Source organism: Anser brachyrhynchus (assembly GCF_964034855.1).
Source record: "Anser brachyrhynchus genome assembly, chromosome: 21".
NCBI classification, from domain to species: Eukaryota; Metazoa; Chordata; class Aves; order Anseriformes; family Anatidae; genus Anser; species Anser brachyrhynchus.
The window spans coordinates 3365258-3382475 of NC_137714.1; the positions used below are offsets into that span (position 1 = coordinate 3365258).

A 17218-nucleotide genomic window follows, 5' to 3' on the forward strand; every position below is an offset into this window, starting at 1 on the left:
CTCTAGCCTCCCTAATTGCTCCTTCCACATTTATGAGGATACTTTTCATTTATCTCTCATGAACTCTAATTAACGCTTGCAGAGGTTTTACACACACACTCATGCATGCACCCCCCCAGTCATGAATACGCATCACTTTTTAAGCGACACGGAATTGCCATCATCTTTTCTTTCACATTTACCAGGTCTCTGAGGCTGAAAAGCTGTCTTTGGCCAGCTGCTCGTAGGTGGGAGAGCCTTTGGTGAGCGAAGGGGCTGAGCAAACGGGGATTTTGGAATTGTCTGGGTACAAGCTGGATTTGCAGTGCCTGCTGTCTGCAGAGATCTTGGATTCTTTGCGAACTTCCTCTTTCAATTAGTCTTGGTTCCCCGTGACTTCAAGAAAGGCATCTACCTTGCTCAAATGCTGTATCTTTTATAGACACACACACATATATATGTTACTCTCCATGAAGCACTGTGCTGGGTTGCTACACAACATCCAGCTTCGACCTCTCCCCTGGCATGACCTCCATACAACAACAAAAACATAAAAGTCTCCACTAATTTATAAGCAATTAATTGAAAAACAGACCTGTGGAGAATCTCCCCGCTGCACTCTTTAAACACAAGGTTGTATCTTCCAGTTTGTAGAAGGGATTATTTTTTTTTGAGTCTTTTACTCTTGCAGGGTTGCAAATATTGAAAGTATCTCTGAGCTTGCAGAGATATCAAACCTAACTCTGAATAATGAGCATATTCCAGTACCAAAGGAGAGCAAAATAAGAGAGAGGGAAGGAAATCAGAGCCACGATGACACTGTACTGCAGCATCTTTTACCTAATGCATTACTAACAGCTCCACTCTTGCAGCACTTAGGTGATGGCAAATGTAATATTGCTTTTCAGTACTGTTACCCAGCGATATAAATATTTTCTCGCAGTGATTGCAGGCAAGAGAATCCATCCATTGCATAGCAATAACACGGAGAAGGCAGAAGCAAATGAAAGCCAAGTCCCTGACTTATGGTCCCAAGCAGAAACCTTAGTGAGAGCTCACCCAAATGTCAAAGAAATAAATCTGTGCCCGATTCACAGAAAAGGCGTGCAAAAAGAGAAGAGCAGGATGGGATCACATTGCCACTGGCCACTCTTTGATTCCCAATCCCTTTGCAACAACACAGGGTTTTCTCTGCGACTTTTCAGCTTTGCACACCATTCAAAAAACCTAACACGTGCTGGTTTTCTTGCAGGATTCCTCCCCAGTTTGCACACTGTAGCACCAGAGCAAAGGGACGACAGCAGCCTCAGCAGCAGCACACATCCGTGCATGGCAGACCAGCCGAATTTAGGTTCCCTCCATGTACGGTACGGAGAAGGATTTAACAAATTCAGAACGTCTTTTTTTCTCCAGTCCCAAGGGAGGATGGGAGAGGAGGCTGGCCAGGGTACAGCGGTGCCTAAATGACCGCAGCGACCCGGGGGTGACAAACCTGCTGAGGACAAACGTGCAGCCACAGCTGTTCTGACTCGGCAGCCACGCACCAGGCTGATGGCACAGGTGGGGGTCAGCAAGAGTGAAACGCTGGGTGGGCTTGCTGCAGGCAGCATCACCCCCAAGCTGCAGCCTTCAGCATCCCGAGGTAGCCAAACATTCAAGGAGTTGGCCTTGTCGTAAAGCTTTCCGACTGATTTTGCATTAGAACTATGTAAAATGCCACATAAAGCAGGCCCTTGGCAGTGATGTGCACAAATAACTGGTGACTCTTACTTGCCTGCCTTAAAACTTTAAACAAATGCAACCACACATCCATGTGCAAATTTCCTAGTTTTAAATACTCAGAGAAAAAGTATCTTCAAATCTGGATTAGCTTGGCCCTCACTGGCAAAAGACACGTGAGAGGTTGGTGTGAACCAGGTGGGCTTTTGGCCTCCTCAGACATGCACCAGGAGCTGCACAAACCCCGTCTTTTCCTCCGTCCATGCGGTGGAAGGAAACCACCCGACTAACGAAATGGCATCAGACATTTTGGGAAGTCTCTCCCTTCCACTAAAATAGAGGGACAGAGAAAGTCAGCCTCAAGAAACCAAACCCATACAACACAATAAATTGCAGGCAGTTAAAAACAAGCGATGAATAATAAGCAGAGCCAAGGTGTGACGTTCACAGGGATCGTAGCTCCTCCAGGTCTCGCCATTTGTGGGTAACTAACGATGTGTGGGGTTGTGTTGGCAAAGGCAGCAGCATCCACGTTGCTGCGTACCCACTATTTTAAGGATACCTTTGATCTCCCTTCATTATACAGCACATCATTCTCCTAATAGATTGAGCTACCAGAAGCAATCCACAAATCAATTTCTCTTCTCGCAGACCATGAAAAGAGGCAGCGGGTTGTCAGGTACACGTTTAGGGAGAGGCGCCACAGACCAGGTTCGTGTAACACATGCTAATGATGCCATTAGAGACAACACGGGCCTTGATGGAGCTTGCTAGATGCCGTGTTTTATCTTCTCCTTCAAGAGAAGTGGGAGTCCTTTGTGCTCCTTTTCAGGCTAGCCCTAGCACGATCATTAGAAGACGGGTTGCTGGCTTGGAAGGGGCTCAGAAGATTTCTGCTTATGGAAATGGGATGACAAGATTAATTTGAAAATACAGCGTGTGGAACAGCAGGTTTATTTTTCACTTTCCCCTGTCCTGATTTTATCTGATGCTTTTTTCCAAGCTGAACCTGCTTACAAACTGTGAACACTGCCATGCGTGAACACCAGGTTAAAATTGTATTTTATATTATTCGATAGAGGGGAATTAATGTCGTATCTACTTCTGCATCCCCCACAACACATCAGTGTGGCAAGTATGCTTTCAGAACTCAAAACAATTCAAGTTTATTGAAACAAAGGATAAATTTTCCCTTCCCATTTCTTCCTGTAGGTACTAATACAGCCCACTCACATGAAAATAAAGGTCACAGTGTTTTGTTCCTAAAGCTTGGTCTGGTACAAGTCTGAAGAGCAGATGGTGGAAAGCATTTAACTAGCAAGCACAATATTGCAACAACACGGTTGGGTTTGTACAACAGGCCTCTGTAGAAAATGAGAATTATTTTTAAAGGTCAGCTGATGCAATAGCACTCCTGCTACTCGTCTTGCAGCTACTATCGCCACTGTGTACTCTTTTCTTTCAGAGACTGCTGAAGAAAAGAGTATAATTTGAAAGAGCTCAAGAAATTATGTTTTTTTTCTGGTTGGAGGCTAATATATATATGTAAAAAAAACAGCTGGTGGGATATCGAATGGTTAGAAGTCACTCGCATCAAGGAGGTTTCTCCTTTTTGCAAAACTGAAAGGCTTCCTCTCACCTTAAATCATTTATTTTATAGGACCCCAGTGTCAAACTTCAAGGGCTCATGGTGGTGATTTTAAGCAACAACAACAACAAAAAAATTCCAACTGTAAATGAAAAGGTTCTTCCTGATTGAATTTTGGGGCAACATCTGTACTATTCTGTTAACAAACTCATCTAGCAGTACCACCTGGTTTATTTTCTTTCTTTACCTAAGAATGCAATGAGCCCCTCAGCAGGGATGCAGTCAAATATCTCTACATCCTCATGCTCGCTGAATTACACCTAGTCCACGACTGAAATCCAATTAAATCTAAGCCAGCTGCTCCACACTAGGCTAATCCTATCTTAACTCATCATTCACGGTATGTCCACATCTGAAAAGTCCGGTTCAAACCAAAAGATTGTATCTCTGGGTATTCACCCCTGCTGCAGCAGTGCCTAAGTGGGCCCCGATGACAATCGCACCTTGTCGAGAAAGGAAATGAGTGAAAAGATGGCAGTTCTCCCAAAGAACTTAAAATCCACTCAAAGTCAATTCAACGCTTTATGGAAGTAGCTAAATGTTCAGAACTTCCTGAAAGCTTGGCTTTTAAGGTCAGGCATCCGGGAATAAGAAAGAGTCTGTTTTTTTTTTAACACATGTACTTTCTTATAAGGGAGAATATTAACCTACCCGAGGCTGCTGCTGGTGCCTGGGTGCACCTTGTCAATTCATTAGACAAATTGCTTCAGCAAACCGCTGGATTAGATCTGATACCTGTGACGCAGCCATTAGCTGTTGGCTACCTTCTTCTCCACACCAGGCACGTCTCTCACAACAGCGATTAGAAACAGAAAGTAAAAGAAAAAAAAAAAAAAGGTAATTTAGGCATAGCTGAAGGAAGATTTAAAGTTGGGAGGTGTAATGGATTCTAGTCACGTGTCTCTCAGAAGCAATAAATCCTGCTGAGGGAAACGCTGGAGGAAAAAACACTGCTCGGCTATAAAATTCCACCTCTGAGGATTATAAAACACCACGCACAGAGCAAACATCCTTCCCAGGCATAATAGGACTGTCAGAAGTGATTGACAGCAATGACAATCTATCATAGAAGGCCGTACCCGTGCAATAGCATCCTGCACGGGGCTGGCTGGCAGAAATGAAATTGTTTATTCATCCCTATACTATGCGGAGGATGGAACATGTCACAGAGCGTAAATGTACCTTTCCTCCCCATCTGCTTTTACATACCAGCGTTATCTAGGTACAGCTTTTAGTTCACGTAGCATTACTCTGTTTTCCCCCCAGGTTTCTCCCCTCTCGTGCCCTCCGCGCAGACTGCACGCTGAGTGCTCTGAGGGAACACGGCGCCTCGACACCCCCGCGCCGGCACTGCCAAAATCCCGACACAAACAGCAGAAATGAGCAATCTGGAGGCAAAGCTGCAGCCCTCGCTGAAGGGAGGGTGATGCTCCGTGGCTGGCAGCGAGCAATCCCTCCCGCGGGGTGTTTTCATGATGAGAAAACCCCCCCTGGGCTGGATGGAGACCTCCAGGGTCAAGATCCCCGCAGACTGCAATGACTTGCATTAAATTTCTGTCTCCCCTGGGCAGAATCTGAGCTGACGGCCTCAACCGAGCTTATTCCCTGTCCCCAAACGCTGCTGGGGGAACCTCTCCCATCCTCTTGGCCAGCCCCAGCAGCAGCTCTCTGCTCCACTCGCCCACGCTGCTCCGCAGTGGCATCGTGTAGGATCGGTGCAAAACGTTCAAGGCTGTGCCCCGATCTCCATATGAGGATGCCCCGCTGCATGTGGGAGGAGATGGTTTTCCGTAGGGGCTCTTTCACTGTTCTGCCTTTGCCAACAAGTGACCTCCAAGTTGACAAGACAGACAGGGAAGACAGTTCTTCCAAGAGTCCAACAGATAAATAAATATGGTCTAATGAGGGGACTGGGCTGACACTCAGAAGAATGGAGCCCAAATTCTGACTCTGAAACTTTCTGGCTTTTTCTGAAATTTCTGAAAATTCTGGCTTTGAAACCTTGAGCAAACTGCCCATGGCTCTGCTGCGGCTCCTCTGCTCCCCACCAGGGAGCTTTGTCTCCTCGTCGTCATGGATGGATGCACACAGCGCACAGCACAACCCCACCGAAAATTACTCTGAGCATTTGTCCAAAGTGGAAGAACACTGGCCATTGATCAGTTTTGTGATTCACCTAAAAAAAATAAAAAACAAACGAAAAAAAAACACCTACCCAAGAGCAAAGCTAGATCCTTGTTGGATCGGAAGCATTTGCTTCAGCCATGTCTCCTGGGCTGCTGGTGTCCAGAGTTACAAGATTTGTACGCTCTCTCTCCACGTCAGAAACGCAGCACTTTGAGGCAGTCATCCCCAAGGGTGTGTTTTAAAAGCAGCACCACAGAAGCGAGGAATGCCCGTCAACCACCACCCCCTGCATCAGCCGATTCTGCTGGGTTAGCAATCCAGCTAATTCCTACCCCAAAATTGAGGCTGGATGTTCTCTCCCCAAATCATCTGCCAGGCAGAATCAGGCCCGTGCCAAGAGAGAGCTGGAGAGGAAGCAGAAGGGCCAAACCCTGGATTTCAGCTTTTCTTTGTGCAGAGCCTCGCACAGCCCGTCTGATTTAGTGCCCATCCTCGTGGGCTGGGATCAGGGGAAACGGAAGGAAATAACTGCACTGGTGACAGTTTTTCTTCCTTTTTACTTAGAGCCCCAGGGCAATGAGCACGTGCCCTCCACGCATACCCCTGTGTGATGTTCCTGTTTGGGCAGCTTGCTGCCAGCCTCGTGTTCCTCCCGTTCCTCAGGAGATTTATTTCATTGGGTTTTTTTGGTACCTGATGTTGTCATCTGTTCAGTTGTCCCCTGTTCGGTTCCATCCTTTTGCTCATTGTTGCTACTGCCCACCTTGTCATCCTTCCAACTCCAAACCCCAGGCCCAACAAGGCCCTGCCCTGCCTCAGAGCAGACCCAGGTGCCCCATGGGGATGCCGTGGCACTTCCCACTGCTGTTGGCATTTCCTTCACCAGTCACCCAGGCGGTGCTCTGTATGCATTTAGGACAGGCAATAAGCAGTAAAGCAATTCTCAGGAGCTAGAAAAAGAATTCCTGCGTAAGGAATTCTTCCATAGGCACTTTTTGCCCCATATTTATTTCATCTGCAGCATGCAGATGCCTGTCAGCATCTGCCTGCTCTCACGCCTGACTCCCCAAAGGTATTCCCACCTGCAGCACAGGCTGCATGTGCAAATCCAAATGCAGTTTAACCCTTCGTCTTCTCCATGTCCTTGCAGCAATGCCCCAACCAGTGATTTGGGGAAAAAACAGGTGATTTGACTAAAGACGCACAGAAGAGAGGTGAGCTCTGTAGCCTGCAAAGCCTGAGTGGACATCTGCTAGGGTGGCATCTCTGGTCTTTGGGATCAACTGCCTCTCCCGTCCATCCGTCCCACTGGACTGTAAGCACTGAGCATCCTAAAACTTCAGCATACCTAAATACATTTCCTTCACTCCGCATGCAAGAATATCCAAATTTAAACTACATGTCACTAACACCAGGGATTCCCAGCTCACTTCTTGCATGCAACAAAAGCCCTATTAGCTAAAGTAATTAGGACCAAAGGGCCTTGAAAGTGAGAGAGACGGATAAGATAACCACCAGGCTCCACCTGGGAGAATATGGGAATAAAACATGAAAATGTGTGGTTTTCTCTGTTTGCATTTTCCATTTAGGTACTTGCAAAGAGCTGGCAATGAGTCGCAGAAAACCGAGCCCTGGGGACCGTCTGGTTAGCGGAGGTGTGGCTAATTGTGGTGATGCTATCAGCACCAAGCCGGGCTGGTACCTACAAGGGCAAACTGGGGTTGGCATGGGATAGTGATCAGAAAAAATCCTGGGAAAGATTATTTTGCACACAGCACAGCTAATCCTTACAGGAATAATTTCCTCTGCTTTTATTTTCTTGTTAGGCTTCTAATGAGAGGTGAGGGGCACAAGCTGCAATATTCAGAAAAAGAAAAATCCCCCATGAAAGGGGCCCAGGAGTGGAGCTCTCGACCCCTGGAGAGCTGTGAGTGCAGGGGCAGCGTGAGCCTTACTGGAGCAGATAGTGGGGCTCCCTGCCTCCCCACCAGCCCTCCAGTGCAAGCTGCCATTTTCCATCTAGGCTTTGCAAATAAAGACTACAGGGGAGTATAAAAAATAAATATATATAAAATAAATATTTCAGATTTTTTTTATAGGTTGAAGGAAACACTCCAACATAATAAACTTATAGAGGGAGAGATTTTGTGTAGAAGCAGCAAAGACATGAAGCAACATCTGCGTAAGATTTCCTGACTTTTAGCTGACATTTTGGAGCTGGGTTAAACCGACAGCTGAGCTGTGTGTCTGGCACTTCTAAAAGTGGCATCAGCACAGATGCTTAGTGGCAAAATGATTTTCTTTTGCTTGGGCTGACACTGGATTCCCATCCACAGGTATATCAATCTCCAACCCTAAATTTAACACTAGGGCCCATCAAAAGCTGCTCTCTGCACTGAGATGGCCTTGCTGCAGCTGTGTGTTCTGGAAGCCCAAGTCCGTTTTAAACACATTTGAGGGACTGCTTTGCACTGCTAAAACCATCCCTGAAAATGAATGCCTCTGGGTCTGTGCAAAGCGCCTTTCTTGTTGTAACAGATGGGAGTGCATTGATTTTGTACCTGCGCATCCATTAAGAGGTGCCTCATCAGCATCATGGCACTTTTCAGAGATTCCTTCTCGCTGGGCAGAAAGGCATCTTCGTCTTCATCCAGTGTTTTTGACTTGTTCACGATAAAATGGGAGATCTGGTCGTTCAAGGAGTGCAGTGACTCCACAGCTGGGGAGACAGAGAGCAGAAAGGGGATGAAAAATGCGGGGACAGCCCAGGCCATTTTCTCTCTTTGAGATAAGGATGGGAACAAGATGCACTTAAATATGTTGACATGGAAGCGTTAGCTGCAAATATTACTCTTCATGAATTCATCTGATATTAGCATTCACAAAACCCCAGCTGAAGCTTCTGTTACGAAACAAGCCTGTAAGCCTTCTCCCCTAAGATCTGGCAAATCTAAAGAGCAGCATTGCATAGCCATGAAGAAAGCAAATTACTCAAGGTCAGGTAGCAGGTCATTGCTAGAATAAAAATACAAAAAAATTAGCCTCCTGGCTCCCAGCTCAGAGACCTGCTCCCTGCATGTGCTGGGTCCCAGATCTTCAGACCACACAAAAGGCACAAACAGGTAAAAGTGGCTTTTTATTTATTACTTAGGGTACAGAGAGCAAGACCGTCAACTACAATAGCACTTATTTTATCTCTGCATGATTATCAGTGCTTGAAACCCTGTTAATCTTTAAAATTCTCTCCCCCAGGGTCAAACCCCAGGTATTCTGTATGGGATTCTGCTCCCAGTCGTGTGGCAGCACATCAGAAATCAGAATCGCCATGTTTCACACAAGTCCCCCGGCAATTTTATGCCTTTTATGATGCTGCAATTTACACAGGCTCTAACGATATGAACTAATGACAAAATTTATCTCTGCACAATGAAAACCTTTGCATTTCTACCGATTTGGAAAGTCTGTGACGCAATCAGCTTTCAAACCATCGCAAGTGGTGAGCTTTCATCTTTACTGTAGGCTCATTAAATAAATGAGGCTCAAGTAACTCTTCAGAGTATTTTCTTTCTGCCAGTGTCTCACGCAGCAAAAGCCCTCGATAAGCTCGTGGCTTCCAGCAAGCTGAGCCGTGCCTCATATCGCAGACCCTGCTCTGCTCCGGCTGCTTATGCATAACGCAATGTGTTATTTAGGACTCCCTGACAAACTGCTTTCAAGAACATCAGGCAACTGAAATACATTCAACCTAGTTCTGTCCAAAGAAGATCTTACCACGAAATTCAGAGTGGCAAAGACTGGCCAGAAACCACTCCTGTTCAGGAGCAAAGCTTCCCCAGACGGTCCACAACAAAGAACGGGTACGTCTGCACAAGGCAGGGGTGAAAGCACAGAACCATCCTCACCGACAGCGTTTGCTTTGGAAGGACTGAACGCCCCGAAACGGCGTCCTCCTCCTGCACTCCCACAGGAACATTTTTCTTGCTTTGCTACCCTGAGATCAAACCAAAGGGAACTGCAACACAGGCTTGCAACTCATCCAGTGAGGTCTGCATGTTGCCCTTTGGTTCCTGGTTTCCTTGCACAAGGCGCAAGTTCTGCACCAAAACCCAGGACAATATTTTTAGTTCTCTGACCAAAATCCTCTGGAAATTCCCTGTGTACGCTGTCTGTACTCAGCCAGTGTTTTCTCTTTCCCGCAGACGATTGCTGTGCTCTGTTCACACCGCTAGAAATGAGGGTTTGCCAGCACAAAGGCTACAAACCTCTGCACATCGGGCAGGATTCACGCCAGCAAAGGGTGCTGGTGTGATTCCTCCAACAAAAATGAAAGTGGGGAAATAAAAGCCACACGAAGCTTTAGCCTTCTTAGAGAAATTAGTTTTATATCTTGAGAGGAAGAATATCAGGGTGTAGCATTCCTCCATTCGTGTGCACACAGGGGTTGCTCCCGTGCCATACAACTTTCCATTTTACCAAAAATCAGATGGCCTTCAAGCAAAAGCTTACATCTTCCGTTACTAAATAATAATTTTACTCACGGGTGGGATTTATCCCCAGCACTCCTAGGCAGCCCCCCAGCTCCTCCAGACACCAAGTCCTGAAAGCCGTTGTCCCAGCACCAATGCACGAGCTCTGAGCCTGTCCCATCTCTCCTGACCGGTGAAGAACTGAGGACGGATCCTTTTTTTTTTTTTTCATACACTGGAGTTTTGACTTGCACCACGAGCGTGCTTCTGCTGGGGGTGATGTGAACATCGACCCGAGCCCTCCTCCAGCTGGTGGCCTCACTCCACTTCCGTGCTGAGACCAGAAACCAGGACGCGGAGCACTTCCCTCAGCCTTCACGTTTTAAAGTAATTGAACCCAAACAAAATGATATTATCTAAAGTTATTTTAACCTCCTTGTCTAAAGCGACAGCTCCATATTCGCCATTATTTTCTCTTTTACCCTTTGGGAAGTTCAGTGTTGTTTGTGCAGTCTGGGGCGCATTAAGCTCTGGGGGGCAAATGCTTCTCTCACTGGTAACTTTCCAAGTCTAGAGAGATGCCACAGATACCAGAAGAAATATTTTCCAGCATGAACGCAGAAAAAACAGAACAGTATTTGACTTGTGCTGATTTTATAAGCTTTTAAACTTTGCTTAACATGCAGACAATGGAAAACTGTGAAAACAAAGCAGCCTGAGTCTTCTTTGGGGGAGTAAAACACAAGTTTCTGAACCTCCAGCTACCAAAGCAAAAACAAAAGAAGGTATAAATAAATGTCTACTCCTGACACGTGTTTTCTGGGAGTCCCATGTCACAGCCTCCCATGGTTCCCTATCATATACGCAGAGATACCCGATACTCCTCATCCATATGAAGAGGAATTCCCTGCCTTGTACACACTCAAAATCTAAGCGAGAAGGCTAATGCGGGAGACTTTCCATCCCTCTCGATGCTAGGCTGTAACTATTTCTGCTGAGCAGCACTTCACCAAACCTGGCAATTTCTTTGCAAATACGTAACACGAGATTAAAAAAATCTGACTACGGACCTGAAATATAAGCATGGGTATGTTCTGCTCAGTTTCAAAGGCATCTTGATGCCTTTAAAAAAAAACAACACACAACACCACCATTATTTTCCCTCCCCGTATCAGTCCTCATGGCTTCAGGTTGATAGTACATCAGTAACGCCATGAGCGAGACAAGCAGCTACGTAAAGTTACAGCTACCAAAGCCCCATCAGCTTCCCAGCTTTTCCCACTCCAATTTCGACGTTTCCTCACTGCAAGGACCAATTTCAAGAGGTGAAGAAACCATAACAATTCTCCGTTACTGCTTTGACATCACCTACGAGATAAGAGAAAAGGATGTATTTTGGTAGGGCCGCTGCCATCCGAGGCACTGCGCAGCGCAGGTTTTTGGGCAAGGACCATTTGCCACCCCCAGAAGCCACAGCGGGTCATCAAAGCTTTTTTTCTTGCAGGGCGCTTCAGGGCACGAATCCCCAGAGACCAAAGGACGTGCAGGGGAGAAAGGAAATTGCCTTATTGCTTTTTGTCAGAGATTAGGGGAAAAACACGCACACGCATCTATATACCCATACACATTCATGCCAACTACTGGTTCGAGGAAGAGGCTGAAGCAATTAAGTTGTTCCAGGAGATCCCATTTCATACTCTCCAGCTACTGCCCAGATGAATGCAAAATAAAGTGTAGGTGATATATCCTGAGATCTACGGGCAAAAGCCAGCAAAGCCTAAAATTAATTCTCACTAGCGGGACTGACTAAATGAAAGACGACACACACGGTAATAATTTTAACAAGGGACGTGGAGAAAGGATCCCTGGGCTCTTCACCTGACTCTGTGGCAAAAAAAACTCAAGAAGATGTTCAAGCCGGACTTTTCTGCAAGCAGTCAGCACTTGTCACTGCGGCTGGAGATGTGCTCCCACTGAGAGAAAAGGCAACAGGCGTGCGGAGTGCACCGATCCTTTGAAAATCTGTCCCACCGAGCACAGAGAAGTCTTTAATGTGTGGGCTGCCAGGGAAAGCCTGCCTCTAATGAGTGTTTCTGACTACCCAGCGAAAGGCACTGACGTGTGTGGGCAAATTGTGCAATTCATTGTGGCCTAATATTACAAAACAGCTTCTCGAATAACAGCTACGGGGTTGGGTTTTGCGGAGAGGAAGAAATATTCCAGGCGCTTCGGGCCTTTCCTTTACCACCCCTCCCGACTCTACCCGCACCACCACGCCGGTCGCCCACAGATGTCCACAAGACTCAGGTCCCCCGAAGCAACCGCTGTGTCCAGGAGGGAGCTTCCTCATCCCACAGGACACGTCTAAGCTGATACCTCCTTTGGATGGGAAGGTAAAACTGATCTGGTCATCCTTTTGACTTTTTTTTTTTTTTAACAGTCGAAGACCAATCTTCTCTGTGATTTGAGCACCAAGAAGAATGACCCCGCTCATATGAAGCCATATGAGGAATCACAGCCGGTTCTCAGACCCTCTCTCAGAGCCTCAGCAACAACTGCATCCCTCTGCACAGGTTTGAGGAGAAGCTGGGACTGCTCTAGTGAAAGCTGCAGCCCCCGACCTGGGACCACCCCAGCGCCCCGCAGGTGTAGGCTCTGACACTGAAGGCACGTTGGGGTTACAGCACGTGGCAGTGTTCCAGCTGCGTACAGTGTATGAAAAGATCTTTGTGGAGCTCAGCTGTAACTGATGCCTGACCTTACATATGTTTCTGAGGTTGCTTAAAGGGTCTTTTGCTGAGTCCAAAAAAAAATCCAACGTGCAAGATAGGCAACATTTCGGTTTGCCTGATAAACGATTCTCATTAGGAAGCGTTTCCCACTGTAGCGTTTGCTAATTGCACTTGGACACATCCATGAATTTATTCACTTACTAGTAGAAGAAATCTGCCTTCATGAAAGCGAAGCTCATGACAAGTGTTCCCCCTTCTCCCGTACCAGCAAGGCACTGGTTGAACACCTCACACTCACAGATGGGAAGCTGACCTGCAAAGTCCACGGCCATCACGATCCCAAGGCAGCATCTGAGCAAACCGAGCCCATTCTCCTTTCCCTGAGCTGCCATGCACCTTGACAGCTGGAAAATACGCTTTGCAGCATCTGCTCCATCCATTTGCTTGTGATATTGCTATTTACATGACCCAACCTTTCACTCTTGCTGTGTGCAGAATCATCAGGAAGACCCAGATCCGAAACGCTCCATAAATACTTTCTCCTGGAGCTGGTATGAAGAGTCCCACAGATTTTTCTTTCCATTGTAGTCTTTAACTTGTTTCAAAGGAGGCATTCAATGAGCCCCCTCGCAGGAATAATTTACCACACCATTAACTGAAGAAAAAATATCTGGTGTCTACATTAGGGGCTCAATCACCTTTCAGAGAAACACTGTGAAGAACTCATTACAGTAATTACTAATGAGCTGGCCTCTTTGGACTGTAAATATTTTCTATGTAACTGGCAAAGAGCTGCATTCACAGCTTCCCAGATGCAGAAGAAAGCCATCAGACCAATAAATGGCCCTGCAGCTCCTGAGGAAAACATGCCCAGAAATGAAGCTGGTCATTTTTTCAGCTTATTAGTTTCTCCTTACCAATCTGACCTTTTTGGAAATGAAAAATGACATCAAGAAGTGGAGCTTTGTGGGGTTGTGACAGCTCTTTAATAATCAAAGTGTTTTATTGAGACCTCAGGGTTTTGCTTGTTGTTGTTTTAATGTTGTGAGAGCTTCTTTCAAAGCTGGATTTTTAAGTATTTCCATTAAAATGTCAATTTTAAACTGTCCATAAATACACAGGTACATTCTGAATCCAGCGATCTGGAATCAGATTCTGAAATTTCTCATGACATCGCCCCTACACTGAAAAGCATATATCCTAGTACAAAGCAGCAAAAGGATGAGAATTTTGGAGCCATGCTTTGAGGACAGATGTCCATGTTCCCCTTAGAGAAAAAAAGGCCAGATGTAGAAGCTTGGGCACATTCGGAAATTGACCTTTCCTTAATCCATGCCCATCTGCATGGACACACAGACAAATGGGCACCTGGCTCCCAGCTAGGGCGGCAGCTCAGGACTCCCAACACAGAACAGAAATTGTCCTTTGCTAGAAGACAGAGAGCCGTTGGGTTTTGGAGAAGAGGGTTTGATTGTGCTGTGAGGGTGGGTATATAGTGGTAACATAACCACCATAAGTCCAAATCTTCCTGTATTAGACACCGTGTCGGTACCTGCCTGTTCCCGGTACTGCCTGAATGGCTATAGCCACAAAAAGGAAGAATCATTGTGAGCGAGATGGCTTCCATCCGAGTCCTGAACATATAGCGCAAACATCTCCTGAAACTAAAGAGTGCTCCTACCAAAGTCACAATTTATGCAGTTGTTTGTTTAAAAAGTCTTCCAAACGTCCTATTTGGGCACCAGTTACCTGTGATTTCCATCTGATGCTCAAAAACTCCAGAAGTTTTGTATCCGAGATAGGTCTGCACTGAACAGGGGGAGAAAAGCTCTTGCATTTTGCTATGGCTTTCTGCTTTTTTATCAGCCCTCTGGAAAGCACTGTGCTTTGCCTCAGTTTCTTTATCTCTAAATCGGGGCTAACGCCCCAGAGGAGTGAGGTGAAGCTCAGTGTGGAGTTTGGCTAAATTTTTAAAAATTAAAAAACTTGGTGTTTACTCTAGCTAAAATACTGCCTGGGGTCATGTAGAAAATGAACAATAAATTTCTATTCTGGCAACAGCCTTGCCAGAGCTATGAGAATATCAGAGAGCTGAAGAAGTGCTCCCATGCCTGAAAACTTGACTTTCACTCCCCAAGCTCTATTAGTTACACTAATAAATAACACACTGCCACTCACTCTAAAAGAAAGACCCAAAATGAAGATAAATTCCTCCACTGTGTTTATGCTTATGACAGGGAGAGCACAGAATAAAGCAGCCGGTGAGGGGTCCTGCTGCTCCTGCGGTGCTTTGAGCAGAAGGAGCCCACGGCTCCTCCAGCAAATTTGGACCTCACCAAACTTTGTCAGCCTGACTATTGTTGTTCTCAGAAATATTTGAGATGCTTAACTCCCCAGAGAGCTGCAAGCTGCCATGCCAGGAACATTGTCAGACTTGGAGAAACGCAGCAGGCACGATGCCAAACCGGTAAATCTAACTCCTGCAGGAGAAACTCACTTCAAATTCGCCAAGAACCAAAAAGCCCTTTCCAAAGCCAGACGACGTGGTGGCACCCGGCTTCAGAGCTGCTGCTCTCGTGTTTCTGCTGGGTAACCATTTACTTGTCATCTCTTTAGCTAATTGTGCAGCTATTATATTTCATAAACAATAGCTACTTTATTTAGACAAAAAGGAAGCGGCCGACAAAAATGCTGCACGCCAACACAACGGCAGCATGGGCCAGACATCCAGCTGCTCCAAATTGACTTCAGAGGAGCGAGGTCCAGCTGCGCTTGCAGCTGGGATGGTGGTGCTGGGCTCTGGAGAGCCTACAGCAACTCCGGTTGCCACTGTGCCCAAAATTGACTCCACCGTCTTGGATAGGTCACCTGAACCTTAGTGCTCCAGCCTCCCATCCGTAAATACAAGGACTGGAGCACACAGAAACATCATAAAACACAAACACAAGATGCCACCGCGGGTGAGGGACTCGCGTGGCTTTTCCCTACCGTTCAACTACAAGTTATGAATTGTTCTGATTTAACAAGCAGCTCCTGGCATAAACAGGATGCTCCGTCTCCTCGGTGTCAAAGGTGGAAGAAAACACTTCCTGAAGGGAATTTAATAAATTGCAGGGCTTTTCTGGGTTTTGAATAAAATGAAATTGTTAGAAGACAACTGAGCTTGATTTGTTTCCCACCAAACATCTGGAAGTATGTGAAGCAGTGCCCTTGTGAGTGTTGAGAGACTAATGAATATCGTCTTGCCAATCTGCTGGGGTTGCAACAATCAGAGAAGGTCACCAGAAGTCCTGAGACTGGCTTAAAAAATCACAAGATATAAAAAATAAACAGACAAACTGGGTATTTTTGCTGATGCTTTTGAGATTTTCCTTTAGCCCTTAAGTTTTCACTTCTCCTAACCTGATGGTTAGAAACTTAAAATATAATTAAAAAAAAATCTGTATTTGCTGCGTATGAAAAATAGCAACAATTATGACGCTTGCAATGAAGTCATGAAAACTGGCAACCTGCAAATCTCTCTTTGAAAGTGTCTGTGTTCACTGTTCATAGCTGAAAAAAGGGATGGAGGATACTGTTAAAGCAAGTATTTAAATTTCCTTGGAAGACTTCTTGAGCTGAAGTGACACTAAGAAAATGCTGGGTTTAGCAATTCTATCCTCAAAAAAAAAAACCTACATTGGCATAGCATTCTAAAAAGCTAAAATTCAAACACTGGAAGCACACAATACAAGCTGAGTACAGTAAATCAGATGGTCAAGTTTTATCAGGCGCTCACACAAAACCAGCTGTCTCAGTGAGCCTGGGAAGGGGGTTTGGGTCCCCTGCAGATAAAGGTGACACCGAGGATCACACCAGATGCTACATCTGCGCTGATGCTGCCAGCAGAGCCACCCACCATCAATTTCTGCCCTGCTCAGTGTCTCCTACAGCATTCCCTTTGCATTCCAGACCCGTACTCCATGAAGTGCACAAGTACTATTTCCTTGTTTTACAGACTGAGAAATCCAGGCCTTTTTTTCTACATTTAAAACACTCAACTCACATGAGAATGTCATCTGTGGATGTACCATGCCATGGATGTTTTGGCTTATTTGTAATTTATGTTATTTTGACATTACTGTGGTCAGTTACTGCCTAATTCTAACTGGTAGCCATCGATCCGCTATGTCCAGTAACACCAAACATATTTATGTGGAATAAAAATAAGCATCTAGAAATATATTCATACAATCAAAGTTAAAATGAAACTATCTTCAGTATTTAATAGTCCTGTCACAATTGTATCTTTGGAGCAAAAGCTTCACATTCAAGACACTTCTTCAGTGTCATTTATTTTCATGGGCACAGACCTGAATAAACTCCTCCTAAAATAAAGCAGATTTTTCAGACTGGTATTTAAACTTATTCTTTCTCTTAACTATGTCTATAAAACGTAGCAAGAGAGTATCCTCTGTAAAGAATATTATCCTGTGATCAACTATGTCTGTATGCACAGCTTCAAACTCAACTCGAGTGGATTTCCATACAGCGAGAACAAGTAACAC

The 17218-nt window shown here is 45.6% G+C and overlaps 1 protein-coding gene across 2 annotated transcripts in view; it reads right to left on the minus strand.

The window, feature by feature from the left end:
• Positions 1-17218, minus strand: part of KAZN (kazrin, periplakin interacting protein) — a 185230-nt gene that overhangs the window by 125373 nt on the left and 42639 nt on the right. The window contains exon 2 of one of the 2 annotated variants that reach the window (XM_080564092.1): positions 8035-8192. In XM_080564092.1, coding sequence (XP_080420218.1) covers positions 8035-8192 — 158 coding nt within the window. Of the gene's footprint in view, positions 1-8034; positions 8193-17218 lie in introns of those variants that run through there. The other variant, XM_080564095.1, reaches the window with a different exon arrangement.